This window comes from Adiantum capillus-veneris, chromosome 15, assembly GCF_014529385.1.
Source record: "Adiantum capillus-veneris isolate H3 chromosome 15, ASM1452938v2, whole genome shotgun sequence".
NCBI classification, from domain to species: Eukaryota; Viridiplantae; Streptophyta; class Polypodiopsida; order Polypodiales; family Pteridaceae; genus Adiantum; species Adiantum capillus-veneris.
In genome coordinates, this window is record NC_140945.1 from 125,444,215 (window position 1) to 125,459,959 (window position 15,745).

At 43.3% G+C, this 15,745-nt stretch overlaps 1 protein-coding gene across 1 annotated transcript; it reads left to right on the forward strand.

The window, feature by feature from the left end:
• The first annotated feature begins 14,173 nt into the window (after positions 1–14,173).
• Positions 14,174–15,292, forward strand: LOC147441449 (uncharacterized). Its single transcript, XM_086483723.1, has one exon. The coding sequence runs from the start codon at positions 14,213–14,215 to the stop codon at positions 15,095–15,097; it is 885 nt and encodes a 294-aa protein (XP_086339849.1). The 5' UTR covers positions 14,174–14,212; the 3' UTR covers positions 15,098–15,292.
• Positions 15,293–15,745: the final 453 nt, after the last annotated feature.

The following is a 15,745-nucleotide window of genomic DNA, read 5'->3' on the forward strand; positions in this document are numbered from 1 at the left end:
AAAAAAAGAAAAAAGGGTGAGTTTTCCATGTCATGCACTTCATTTGGAGCTTCTTTTAGAATTTTTATGCATTGCCAACACTTGGCCTAGTTTACTTTGGAAAGATTTGCATGGTGTGCACACTTGTCCTTTGCATCTTCCACTTTGGCCGGCCGGATTTCCCACTTCTTGGCCTTTGAGTATGTTTGGCCTTGCACTTCAACTGCTGGTCGGCACCTTCTTGCAATGGGACCCCTCCCCTCCAAGGCAATAGCGATGTCGCTATTGGGGGGGACCTTCCCCTCAAAACAAAATTTGCCGCTTACGGGCACGGACATAGCCCCTAGTGCAAGCCACGTCATCAATGAACTCACCACCGCGGGCGCCACCGCCGCCCCGCCTTGCCAGTTTCGCCGCCCAAAATCACCGCCAACACGTCATCGGGCGCCCACAGCAACGCCTGCACGCAGCGCCATAGCCACATTCAAGAGAGCTCCCCTCTTGCCCTTTGGATGCTTATGGAGAGCCCACGCTCTGGCCTATGTAGTGTGCCGCCCGGACTCCCCGTCCTGCATGTGGGTTTATCCGACCTGCCACGTGGCAAATCTATAATGCCCTAGCCTTTTAAGGCCCTTGAACAAGCAAAAACAAAACAAAAAATTCCTTTGTGAAATCCTCTTGGGGTGCCCATTTGTACTGCTTGCCAACTGGCCCCTGATGGCCTATTTGTAGAGTTGTTGAACCCGGAAAAAAATTCATAGCACCAACTCCGCTTTCCCCAAGCTTTGCTCCACCTCATGACTTTCTTAACCCTCGGACCGAGGCTGCCAAAACACGATCAACTCATCTACAATCAGCTTCGAGCAAAGACTCCCAGTTTCCGACCGCCATATCTTTCCGCTCCAGACTCCGTTTGGCATGCAGCCACTTCCTGTTAGCTCTGTATGATGTACTCCCTGCTCTAGAACTTCTTCAAGGCTCATAAGGTGCCAGATGGCACACTCTCCAATGCGGTCAAGTGGACTCAGACCCGGCCCCCGGAAAAACTTCAACTGACCATATCTTGCAAATCGTGGCTCCGATCCACAATCCGAAAAGACGGGTAGGCTCCATGAATTGAGCTCTACACATCTATACCTCAAGATCCACTTGGACCACCTGTCTCCAGCTGCCCTGTCCGGCAAGAATCTACAACCCACCAAAGCTTCAACCTTCAATAACTTGGGCTCCGTAGCTTGGTTTGATGAACCGTCTGGACCTATTCCTTCAGCACTTCAAGCTCTTCATTTCTGGACCCAAAAAACTACACTTTGCATCTCCTTCACCTGCTACCCCAATTAGCCCCTTATGTCACCTTTCTTGGCCTATAAGACGCACCATGCATACACTTCCGCTGCTACCTGCTATCCCGTGACCTTCCTGGCTGCTCCAGTCCTTTGCCATGCTTTTGCTTACCTGCACACACCTATCCATGCCATCTTCTAGAGTCGACACAGTTTGGCTGCACCAACGTGTCAACTCTCTTTCATTGCATCACTACAAGGGGGATTTGTTACCATATATGTGTTTATTGATGGTTGAACATGGGAAAGCTACACCACTTTTATATTATTTAATTTTGATGAGAAGCAAGGATATTTTGTAAGGGTTAAGAGAACATTTTTTGTGGGAATGACCCTCTAAGGAGGATTGTATATAAGCCCATTTTTATAACCTTAAAACAACTTTTGAATTAATCAAACTATTGCGTTCATTGTGCCGTGTCTATGTAACTCACAGAGAGAGAGAGAGAGAGAGAGAGAGAGAGAGAGAGAGAGAGAGAGAGAGAGAGAGAGAGAGAGAGATGTCTTATCTCTTCGCTATGTGCACTACAAAGTAGCTATTACAAAGCTGAAATCATCAAAAAATTAGCAACAGTGAGGACTACACTACAACGCCAAGCTTGAGAAGTTTCAGCTCTAGCAAGGAAAGCTCCCACAAGCTTCCGAGTGAGTTATCTTGCAAACCGTGTGTTTGTTTTGTGAGTTCTTTATACCGATGGATTAACGGTGAGTAGAGCTACATGTTAGGATCATACATAATGAAAAATGATGACCTATAATACACTATCTATCTTCATACGTGTTTGCTTCACGAAGGGGTTATAGGCACAGTATCGGGTTAGAGTCCATAGGGTAGTGACCTCTTGGTAAGTAGAGTGTGCCCTATGAGTTTTGTGGCAACCTGAGCACAATTGGTCTTGATTCGGAGAGTGTGATTATTGTAGGTTGTGTTGCATTCATGAGCACATAGAATCTCCAGGTTTGATTTCCTCGAGTAGTGATTATCTTAGAAGTTCAAGTAGGTGATTGACAACCATCCACTTATTTCCATGTGCTTATAGGTTGAGCTTCATCCTTGGTTGATATTTAGTTTGGTGGAATTATTCTCATTGTGCTAGCATCTTCTCTCCGCATATCCACCAACATTGGTGTCATTGTCGAGGACAAGAGCCCTAGATAGGTGACCTTTAGACTAGTCCTACAAGGCAAAAATCCCTCTGGTTTGTCAGAGTCTTATTATTTGATTTTGAGGTAGGATCCGGGAGTGAGACTTTTGAGATCTTAGGGAAGTGCTAGGAAGTGTGTGCCTCACCCACATTTTCTACCATAGGTAATATTAGTCATGTTTTGCTATTTTAATGGAGATGGTGTGTGAGTGATTTTTGAGGTGATAAAAATGATAGCTAGTCTGTGTGAGGCAGTGAAGCGTTTTTCTAATCATAAGTACAACACTCCATATGATGTGTAGGAGTAGTTGTAGATAGAATATGTTGATTTTTATGATCTAGAGCTATCCATCACATAATTATTTGCATGTATGCTTATTTGCATTTGATATCTTTGAAAGGGTATTTTTAGGATAAAAATGCAATAAACAAGTAACTGAGCACGAATGAATGATGTTGAGTGCATAAGAAAACATATGCAAGAGATCTGTTGAAGAAATTGGAAATTCTACAACTTCAGAAATTTGAAAAAACAGACTACACCAGAGTGTTCAAAAGGTGTGTTTTACCCTAAGTTCACCTTGAGACTAAAGTTTTGACCAACACTCACCCAAAAGACAAAAGACGGAGTATCAAAAACGAGAAAAATAGAAGATTGTGCCTTTGAGCATATCTTTGCATGAAAATTGATAAAAGTTCTTTGAGACTAGTGCTAGAGACTTGGGAATGCTTGTGGATAAATTATGGCCAAAAATCCATCAGCAAACAATATACGCATATGATGTCTAAGAAGTGAATCTGATAGCCAAAGTGAACTTTTGACTCTTCAACCATCTATTGCAAGTTGAGTAGAGCACACACACCAAGTTTCATTTCATTTAAACATACAGATTGAGTATTGAGAGTACTTTACTTTGTTGGGAAGATTCCTTGTCAAAAAGTGGTGAATTTGTGCAAGTTTGACTTCCAAAAAAAATTGTGAGCACATGTGCATATTGTACACATCAAGGAGCACCTTGGATAGAAACAGAAATCAATTCTGAGCTTAGAGACTTTATACGTGTATGATGTCTTTGAGACCGGATTGAGAACCAGAAGATACATTTGTGTGCAACATTGTGATCTAGAGAAATTAAGAAGAAAATAAGCAAGATCCTATTGAATTTGAAGCATTTTTGGGCTTGTAAAGGCCAAGAGACGGATAGAGGTAAAGTAGATGCTAGAATTGATCATAACTAACACAAAAAGTGTTGAATTGAGTTTTGAAAAGTGTTGTGAGTTGCTTGTGTGGTGAAAGACCTCTAGAGTGAGTTTCACTCTATTTGGACCAGCTAGACATTATACACATATGATGTCTATAGGCAGTTTAGAAACCAAATTTGTCATCAGAGCAAACAAGGGTGTTTAGCACTACAAAACAAGCTTAGGGACCTAGTTTCACCCAATTTGGAACATCCTTGTCTTAGATAACCTTCCAAAGAAGTTGACAGCAACCAAGATAAAATTAGGACGAATAGACCTGCCAAGAGGTGTCAGAATCACAAAGCAGAACTTGGGGTGAATAGAGAATATCAAGGAAAGTCTAAACTTGAAGTTGGACCAATTCTGAGCTTAGAGATATCATACACGTATGAAGTCTCCAGGCATAGATAGGGACTAGACTCAGATTTTAACCAACTAAAAGCCTTGCTTGTGACCCTAGGATCCTATCTGTCCTTTCAGACCAATGCATAAAGGGAATCAAGTTCTTATATACAGTTAATTGGTTGAGATTAACTCTCTAGTTATACCAACCAACAGTGTAGATCACTTAAGGGAGAATCACTAGTTTGACAAAGAATTGCAGAGTCAAAGTTTTGTAAAGATAGCTTGAACCAAGGACCCTGCAAGTTGATGATCATTTTGGAGTGCAAAATACTTTACAAGTTGAGAAAGCAGCTGGAAAGTAGATCAGAGCAAAGAGCAACTGCGAGCAGACTTCTAAGGTAAGAGTTGAATTTGAGATCTGCTAGGTGTCTTCGAAGAGATCGAAGAGTGGGAGGAGATTAGGTTAGCTTAGTGTCGATAGAAGAGAGTGTAAACCAAGCAAGGATAGATCCGCTAGCACCAATCATAGAGGAGGGTAGTGATATTGACACCTCTTCCAAAGCATTAGGATATTTCGGAGGTCTTTTGGAGGGCCTTTTGGAAGAGAGAGGAAAATAAGCTCCTCCAATGAGAGAAGAGCCTACGTTACGTAGAAAAATAGATTGATATTAACAAAAATATAAAAGGTGTCCCTCTCCTCATTTAATAATCTAGTGGTCCTTGAAGACGGGCACTCTCTTTCATTTAATGCGAGCACCTTTTTCAGAAGGTAGATGCGGTGCATTTGATACAGGCTACGTCATGACTAGAACTCCAAAAGTCACAAAACTATCAAGTGGTGGAAGATTTTGAAACTTTTGATACTGTCAATGCGCCCGGAACGCACATATCTCCTAGAAATGAATGTCCAATTGCTTCGCTCAGACATCCAAAAAGGCAAAAAATGTCAAAAACCCCTAAAAGAACATTTTACTAACGGCGCGCGAGGGGGCATTCCAAAATTTTGGAGTGCCTCCTCGCGCGTCGTTAGTAAAAAGCCCCTTTTTTCCTCTTTTTAGGGAGCTTTTTGAGAGGAAAATGTCCAAAAACCTCTAAAAAGGGGCTTTCTAGAAAGATAAGTGTCCAAAAATCACTAAAAGGAGCTTTGTACTAACGGCGCACAGAGGGGCATTCTAGAATTTTAGAATGCCTCCTCGCGCACCTTAAGTAAAAAGCCCATTTTTTGGGGGGTTTTGATATTTTTTGCCTCTCCGGATGTCGGAATGAGACAAGTAGACATCGTTTTTAGGGTATTTTGGCGTTTCGGACGCATTGGTGTTGTCAAAAGCCTCAAAATCTATCATTATTTGACAGTTTGTGACTTTTCAACTTTCAGTGTGATGACGTAAGCTGCATTGAATGCGTCGCACCTGCCTCCTGAAAAAGACGTTCGCATTAAATAAAAAAGTGACCGTTTTCAAGGACGATTGGGAATATAAATCTACTTTTTAGAGTGTCTGGTTGTCCTTTTGGACGTGCTCACAAGGTGCAAGTGCATTTTAAAAAAAGTTTCTAGAGAGAGAAATACAATTTCTTACAAGGCCCTCCAAATGACCTCCGAAATTTTCTAATGGATCATATTAGTGGATGGCTAACCAACAACTTGGAGGTTTCCAAAAGCAACGGACTATGGGGGGTAGCACCTCCCAAAAACCCTTAAACATACCAAAATACACGACAATCTTCCTAAAGGGAACAAATGCACATGGAGCCCTAATGTACGCTAATGTTTGAGGATGTCAATGGATCTATATTGAGGAACGACTAGCGAGAGGATCCGCAGTAATCATGGTAACCAACGATGGCGATAGGTTCTGCAATGAGAGGGAAACCACTATCTCATTGACAAAGACCCAAAAAATTACAATCGTATGGAGACAACATAGAAAAAGGGAAGATGGTTATGGAGACCCAAGAATTACCTCCTAAACTCACTCTTTTCGTAGCCTTCTACATTCATGACAAGAGAGTAGAGAGCATCGCTACAATTCAAGAAAACACTGGGATTTACAAGCACAAGGAGGGAAGAGTCACCTCTTACTACTGGTGCATGGAACCCCATGTGAATGATTAAGCATAGATAAAGTCCTTTAATTGTTTTCATATGATTTGATAACTAGAAACCATATTAACTTTGTTGATAAGTACAGACGAGAATACGAGCCAATTCACCCAGAAGATGTAGGGAGAGAGATAACGCCAGAGCTGATGGTGCAGTCTTTGAAAGAGATGCAAAAGCCCATAGAAACCCCCAACAAGTCTACAAATCCCTTCTTAGATAATTACAACACCACAATACAATCAAATAAACAACCATTGCCCAACAACCCGCATAAGCCACAAACATTGCCACTATAATTTCAAGCTTGGCTCAAGCAGTTTGCAACACCAAACCTGAACACAAAAGGGGGTGGATATCAGGCCATGTCAAGGCTAGAAGCACCACCAACACCACCACTCCATTAGAAATACCAGGATGGGAGTAGAATGAGAATGCCAAATTCGACCAGGGCTGAAGCACCACATTGAGAACAAGAACGAGAACAAGAAGAAAGGGTCCAAGCAAAGGAACAACCACTTACTAGAGCAATCAGGAATTATGGATTAGGAGCACCCCTAGGGGAGGAACATGTGCCATATCCTAGGCCGCTAGAAAGGGCTCATAGAGAAGGAATGGGGGTTCCTATGTTTAGAATGATGGATCATCAGAGAATAAGACCTTCTCAAGTCTAAAAATGGGTTAACAAGAAATACTGTGGAAATAAGGATCCAAGCGATCACGTGGCAGCATTTGTGCGTGTCATTAGAGTTGAGGAAGTCCTAGACTTTCCCACATAGTTTGTAGTATTTGGGTTAACTCTAGAGGAGGATGCTTCCACCTGGTTTAATTCTATTGAGCATAGAGATTTTGAGTCAATGGAGGAGGAATTTGACGATTCATCGAGGAATTCTCTCAAAGAGGGATATCTCATAATACGATCTCGCACATAAGTTCAAGCAAAAAGAGGGAGAATCCGTTAGGAAAGCAGCCTTAAGGCTAAAACGCTACGTAAAATTCTACCATGTGGAAGAGTTACCAACTCAATCCCAACTCATGTTGATATTTATCCAAGGACTAAGAAATGCGGACCTTCAAAAGGATTTGCATATGAAGAAGATATCAACTGTAAATGAGTTGACCAAGGAGGCTCTATACCTAGTAGACAATTGTGTTGTCTACAAGGAAGGTGACTATAAGGATTTAGATGATGATTCATCATCACAACATAGTGGAGCTAAGACCACAAAGTCAACACAAAAGAGTGAAGCAGCTGTAAATCAAAATAGACTTATTAAAGAAGTGCTCAGAAGGATAAGCCCATTTGCTAAGCCACATGCTAAGCAACCCAAGTGGTGTGTCATTGAGAAAAAATGGACAAATCATGTAGCTGAAGAGTGTTACTACAACAAGAGGTATGTAAGAGAGAGACAATATGTCCCACGAGCCCAAGTAGTACCACCTCAAGTACCTCCTATGCCTAAGTACAAACCAAGGAATTTTCCAGGACCAGTAGGGGTTGAATGACCACATCTAGTTTTGGGGAAACAACCACCTCTGCGAGGAGCAAGAGCGGTAGGCGTTAGGTATGCACCCACAGTGGAGGAATTGGAGGAGAAAGCCTTAGTGTATGTGCCTACATATTAAGAAGATCCAAGTGGATATATGGCTAGTCTAGTAAATTATCCACCCGAAGAGATGAAAGCATGAGAACCTTGGAGCATGATTGGAAATTTTGGACCATCAATAGTAGCTCACGCTGCAAGAGAAGGTAGATACAACTTGGATGAATGCACATTGTTTTTCATAGCCAATGGTGGCTCGGTAGGACAAAGGCCTTCCTATCAATAGAGAGCGGCTCAAAGAGTGCTTTGACAACCATTAGGACCTTTCTACAAGTGCGGCGGCAACCACCTGAAGACTATCCTCATATGGATATCATTAGAGTGAACTGTGTACTTTCTAGATTGTGGCATTACCCATTTGATTAATTATTGTCCAAAAAACCCAAACAAAATAGTGAAAACAACATTGAACATGTTAGAGACTATCCCATCAAGTAGTGGTTCTAAAAATGAGACGGTGATACATATACAGGTTGTCACAAGGGCACAAGCTCAAAAAGAAAATGAAGAACCAATAATTGAGGAACCAAGAATAGATGCACCCGATCTTGAACGGAGAAGTCATCACAACTCTTGGAAGGCTAGGAAAGCATGCATGAAATCTAGGAAGGAACTAGAACAAACTTTGTTAGCAAAGGAGCTAAAATAAACCAAAGAAAAAAAGAGAAAACTAGAAGGTGAAGTAAAGAAAGGAAAGAAGACCCCAGAGGCAAAGTTGGAGAAAAATGGGGAACCAAAAGGTGTAAGCTCGAGAGGATATGTACTAGTTGAGAGAGTGAATGAACCTCTAGACACAATTCTTGAGGCATATGAGTCATGACTTCAAAATAACCAAACCCAAGAACAAAGATGGATGACGGACCCATACACTGAGTTGGAAAAGCAATGGTTGGAGATGTGTCAGAAGATGATCCAAACTGCCCAAGCTTTGTTAGAACCACCAGCAAGAAATCTAGAGGGTTGGAAAGAGATTCCAACTCCAACACCAATGGTCCCACCAATACACGAGCCCGAAAGGATAGTGGAGATTCTCACAAATGATTTAGAACCCTCGAAGTTAATCAAAAATCCAAGGGTAGTGATGAATACCACATATCACGCATCTAAGGATTTCCATCCTATCATACTTGAGGCCTACAAAGAAGACGGGGGCTTAGACGAGCTTTGGAGACAAATACGAGAAGCAAATGGGGAAAATGAGCTGAGCTAGAAAGTTAACCAAACCAGTAAGGGGGGGATGTCTTTCTTCCACCTATTGAGGAATTTGAGGTAGAATCTCAAGTAGAATTTGCTCACATTCGTCAGATAGAGGATCTGTAAGAGCTTTAGATTGTCAACCTCAATCTTTGAGATCCTTACCCTCTTACATGGGAGAATATGAAGCAAATCTAGATGTGAAGGCCATGCCGTCACAAAGAATCTCTTCGGAAAAGGTCATGGACTCTAAAGGATTGATAGACATATTGTCTACATCGATGACTTGCACCATACACTAGCTGCACTTCTTTAAATACATCCAAACATGTGGGCAACAATTGGAAAATTCTTAGAGAAGTTTCGGGTAAAAGACCCAACATCATAGATACAGGAAGGGATCAAGGAGTTGGAAAAGCCTCAGGTCAACACGTGACCAGTACCCTTAAACACGGTAGGAGAGTATTGTGAAGGCAATAATGGCAATACTACGCTTCCTATTGTGTTCCAAGGTATTACTACCATAAAAATTATTGACAGTGGGGCTGGTGTGGCCATTGCAACCAAAGAGATATGGAAAAAATGGGGACAACCTACCTTGAGGGCCACAAGGATGAAATTGCAATTAGCAGATGGTTATATGGAGAAACCCTTGGGACTTCTAGAGAAGGTGATTGTTACTTCTTGCATGGCATAGAGTATGAGCATATCTCTTTTGTATAGTGAATTTCGACAAGAAGAACAAATACAACATATTACTTGGACGACCATTCATGCAACAAGTGAAGATGGTCCAAGACTAGGGTTATGATCATATATACCTTAGGCACATGGAAACCACAATGCACATCAACCTTAAAGACCATCATTACAAATATGTGAACCAAACCCCAGTTGAGGAGTTTGATTCAGCTACATTGGTAGGATTTGAGCTTCCAACTTGGTTAGGTAGGCCAAAGGAGCTATGGATGTGTGGAGCATCTCAGTACGGAAGTTTAAAACAAGAAGAGTGTATTTTGGAAAGGGTTGTTGAAGATAAAGAATACATTCTTGAACCCTTCCCTAAAGAAATTATGTAGCCATTAGAATGGACACATATTTTAGCTACCCTAGATGTGTGTGCTATTTCGGATGGTCCCACGACAAAGTTCTGCGACAAAGATGGTTACATGTGGTCCCATACTATATGGTGAGCATGGTAACTAGAAAAGAGGGAGAAACAATCTCTGAATAGCCCAGGAAAGACGAACTAGTGGAAATAGATGAAAGGGAGTTGCACTACAGCCCACCAAAACATCTTGAGCGAGATGAGGAAGTAGATAATGAATCCTCTGACAATCCAAGTGAACCAAAGGAAAAAATAGCAGATGTTAGGTTCTATGACTTTCCAAATCAAAAACCTAGACGTCAACACCCTATAAGAGCAAGAGAGTTGAGTATAAGACTAGAGAGAATCCAATGCCTAGAATAAGAGGAAAAACACAATTTTTTTTATGTTTACAAAAGCTGAAGATTGTGTTAAGGACCAAGTTTTAAGGAGATTCTCTAGGACTCAAAAACCAAAAACACGAGACAACATAATTTTTTTTTTTAGAAAACAAACTCGAAAGGCTGAAACTAAAACAAAACCAAAGAAGACAAAAGAACCAGCACTAGACGAGCTAAGGGAAACTAAATGGACTAAAGCTGGGAGAAAGAAGAAATACAGAGAGCTCAAGAAGACTTTAAAGGAAGTGTGGACAATAATCTGACACAGCCCATACGAGAGGGAAAGGACAAGGAGTCATATGACGGGCCAGAAGATGCAAAAAACGTAGACATGGTAGAGATAGGAGAAGATCCAAGGCCGATCTACATAGCAATTGATCTAAGTTCGGAAGAAGAGGAAAAGCTCATAAACCTTCTTAAGGGGTACAAGGGCGTGTTTGCATGGTCATACAAAGACTTAAAGGGAGTAGATTCGACAATATGCCAACACACGATCCCATTGAAACCTGATATAAAGCCTAGCCAACATAGACCGTACACATACAATGATACGTTTGCTAAGCGCATCAAGGAAGAGTTTGATAAACTAAAGGAATCTGAGTTTATCTACGAGATTGAACACACCGACTCGATATCTCCAATTGTGGTAGTTCCCAAGAAGAATGGTAAAGAAGGTTAATGCAACCACAATAAGGGGTAATTATCCCTTACCTATCACTGACCATGTCTTGAAACGAGTGGCAGGTAAGCAAGCATATTCCTTCTTAGATGGATTCTCTAGCTACAACGAGCTTGCAATGGCTCCTAAAGATCAATATAAGACGGCATTTGAAATTGAGTGGGGTATATATGCATATAGGGTAATGTCGTTTGGATTGACCAATGTCCTAGCAACATTCCAGAGATTAATGGCTCATGACTTTAAGGAATACTTGAGGATATTCTTGGAAATCTACATGGATGATCTATGTGTACACTCTCTTTTGAGAGATGAACATACAGAGCACCTCAAAAAAGTATTCGAGAAGTGAAAAACTTATAGGATTTTCCTTAATCAAGAAAAGTGTGTGTTTAGGGTTAGACAAGGTAGAATCCTCGACATATTGTCTCCAAAAATGGCATATCTACAAATTTGGACAAGGTTAAAGTAATTGTAGACTAAACAACACAAAGCAAGTACAATGATTTATGGGACACTTTGGTTATTACAGAAGGTTTATACACATGTATGCAGTCATTGCCCAACCCCTATATAGACTTATAGTAGTCTTTGTGTGGATGGATGAGTGCGAGGAATCATTTGAAACGTTAAAGAAAGCACTCATATCCGCTCCAATATTGAAAGCACCAGATTGGGAGAAGATATTTCATGTTCATATCAATGCTTTGGCATTTTCTATTGGATACATCTTGGCTCATCCAGGAGAAGGAAATATGGATTTCCCAGTCGGCTATGCAAGCAGGCAACTTAATAGTGCTGAAAAGAACTACACTACCACTGAGAGGGAAGGGTTAGGGACGATATATGCTCTTCAGAAAATTCAACATTATCTCCTTGCAAACCAGTTTGTGTCTTTCATTGATCATCAAGCCCTCGTATACCTTGTAAACAAACCATGAAATACAGGGTGCATTGTACGATGGTTCATCATATTGTTGGAGTTTGACTTTACAGTAGTGGTTAAAAGGGAAAGATACATCTTTGAGCATATCATCTGTGGAAGCTCCAGAAGGCATAGATGATGAGACGAGCACATAGAGTGTCCAGGTTTGATTTCCTCGAGTAGTGATTGTCTTAGAAGGTCGAGTATGTGATTGACAACCATCCACTTGTTTCCATGCGTCTATGGGTCGAGCTTCGTCCTTGGTTGACATTTAGTTTGTTGGTCTTATTCTCGCTGTGCTAGCATCTACTCGCGGCATATCCGCCAACAATGTGTGAACACACTTAGGACCGTTAGAGTACTTTCTCCCTCACTTAGGAGGTTCTTTTCCTCATGCATTGTATATGCACCCATAACTTTAGGGCTAACCTATTTTTCTATTTGCACACTAAGAAACACACTCTCTATTGTGTACCTTGAGCTTCCCCATCTTCTTCAAGTTGTGTGTGCATCCTTGCAACCCTAATTCTGACATCTGTGTGTGTGTGTGTGTGCGCACGCGCACTAGCTTGCACTATCCATGGGCATGCTACTTGGTACAAGAAGGGAATACCATGAATTGATCAGAAGTACCTAGCTCCTTAAAGGACTCCTCTTAGGAACAAGCAACTTTGAGGGCCTTCTCTTGTCGGTCGCTACTACAACCACAAGAGATCATTGTGATAGGTATACATATGACTTTCTTGAGCTCCACATATAGGGCAATAGTCTATATAGGGGTTGGGCAATGACTGTGGTTATTACAGAAGGTTTATACACATGTATGCAGTCATTGACCACTATATAATAGTCTATATAGGGGTTGGACACTGCTCATTGTGGTTATTACAGAAGGTTTATACACATGTATGCAGTCATTGACCACGAGAGTGTCCTGCTCTCTCTATAGTGGGCCTGACGTACAGGACATTCTCACTAGTTTTTTCTTTATGCAGTGGCATTCAGAAGACCTGTGTTTGATAGAAGCACATGCGCAAAGGACCAGCAAGAGGCCGTGGTAAGCTTGCAAACAAGTCTGTCTAACTTCGCCAAAGATGGTGGACATAAAGGACAAAGTTAGGAGCTCTTGCCTGCCAAGGTAACTCGATTCCTCTAAGGAGGATAATGAGAAACAAAGACATTGAGAAAGACATTGAGAAAAGAAGCACATTACTATGTGTAATGCAACTGCATTAGCTTCGTGGGGGCCCATCCTCATCACTATATCGCACGCGTAGCTTCAAGTAGGATCAATGATGCAAGGAAAGAACGGGGGGGGGGGGGGGGGGGGGGCGAGGGTGTGTATTGATCGTGGGCTGTCAGATTCAGTGATGTGAAGGCGCTCTAAATTTACAAATTTGCCTCATATTTATAAATCCACCTGCATTTACAATATGACACACTCAATGAACGCATGCAAGTGCAGTGGTTAGAGCACATGCTCGTTGTGCGAAGGTCATGGGTTCAAGACATGGGGCACGAACCAACCCGAATTCACAAGCCTACCCGAATTTACTTTTTGTCCCAAATTTATAAAGTTTCTCGAATTCTGCATATGGGCACCACACGTTGCCCTAGCCGTAGATCCCATTTGAGGCTGCCCGTGTGATGTAGTGGGGACCAGGGCCCATGTTGCCTTCATTTAGCTGCAAGTCATCCGAAAGAGCCATCCCATGCATAAGAATACCAACACTCAGAGGGATTTCACGAACAAGCCCTCTCACGAACAAGTGCAGATTGCGAAATCCTATTGAAGGACAACATTTAATCTTCACCGCTGGGCACACTACATTAATTTTTGGAGCTGCACGATCGCTTGCTAGCTAGCAGCATAGGACCGAGTTGACTTATGGCGCAACAGTCCACAATTTGGGATGGCGGTGCAGAAAGGATTCGCTCCCAATCGTGCTGTGCGCGTCTAAAAGTCTCCGGTCCCTCAGCTCGTGAAACAGACCGTTCAACGCTGGCCGCGTTAGGCTGCTCTGTTGGAAGCTACTCGTAGGCGCATACAACGACATGCATGCACGCGCCAGCGTCTACTATATCCCTCCTCTCCCGCTATTATATAAGCCCAAGCGCTGTCACTCCAAACTGCGCTTGCCCACTCCTCATCTGATCAATATCGACTGGCATGGGGACTCTTCCAGCGGCTCGAATGGGACGCCCTCTTCTGCTCATGCTGCAGCTCATGCTGCTCCTCAGCTCCCTCCTCCTCTCGCTCTCCCTGGCCGACGGAAGCAGCAGCTACAAGAAGCCGCCTGGAAAGCCACCCATCAAGAAGCTGCCTCCTTATCACAAGCACAAGCCCCCTTACAAGATCCCTCCTCCCTACCACAAGCCCCCTGTTCATAAGCCGCCTCCTCCTCCCAAAAAGCCCCCAGCAGTACCCCCTCCTTATCACAAGCCGCCTCCTCCCCCCAAGAAGCCCCCCACGCCGCCTCCTTACCACAAGCCGCCCCCTCCACCTAAGAAGCCCCCCACGCCACCTCCATACCACAAGCCCCCACCGGCCCCCAAGAAGCCACCCATGACTCCTCCTCCTTACCACAAGCCACCTTCTCCCCCCAAGAAGCCCCCCACGCCACCACCTTATCACAAGCCGCCGCCTCCACCTAAGAAGCCCCCCACGTCACCTCCATACCACAAGCCCCCATCGCCCCCTAAGAAGCCACCCATGACCCCTCCTCCTTACCACAAGCCTCCTCCTCCCCCCAAGAAGCCCCCCACGCCCCCTCCCTACCACAAGCCACCACCGCCTCCTAAGAAGCCCCCGACGCCACCACCCTACCACAAGCCGCCTCCTCCCCCCAAGAAGCCCCCTACACCCCCTCCTTACCACAAGTCTCCTCCACCTCCTGTTTACAGCCCTCCTCCCCCTCCCCCTGTCTACTCTCCTCCCCCGCCCCCTCCTGTGTACAAGCCGCCCCCCGTCTACTCCCACGTCCCCCAATACCACCACCCCAAGTCCCCCCCTTCTTACGCAAAGCCCCCGCCGCCGCCGCACCACCACCCTTGATCGCCATATGACCATCACGCTGTCAATACGATGTACTGCACAAGCCCCTGACGGCCAGCCGGCCAGCTTGCTTAGCTGCTCCTATCTACTATATTCTGTGTTTCGCCCCTCCCCAATAATAAGGCTACTTCACACCGTGCACCTCACTTTGATCATGCAATAAGAATTGAAGACAAACAACTAATTCGGTGATCATTCGTTATCATGAACTTGCCTTGTGCATTGCAATCCCACACACACTAGAGCTAGTGAGACACCCTCCATCAATTCAGTAATCATGTCAAAGGCATGTGCACAAACTATCTCCTTAGTGCACGTGTCTAGCAGAGCAATTACTTTTAGTGACCATGTACAAGGCAGCCAAACGCAATACACAACACTTTGGAGAGCAATTATCGTAGTAGAGTTGTTGATGTAGTCATGCACATGCGTTTTATCTATAATACATGCACCCAAGGTACACTTGATCTCATCTAAGACTGGTTTTCTTTCATGAATAATGGTGAAGAATTGAAGCAATTCACGGTCCGTTGCATGTCTTCTAGAGCATGCTAGTGGACCAAACTTGTGATATGGCATGTGTTACAAAGCTCCCGTGTGTGACTACAAACTGGGGATAGTTGGGCAAGGTCACCAAGCAAGAGAACA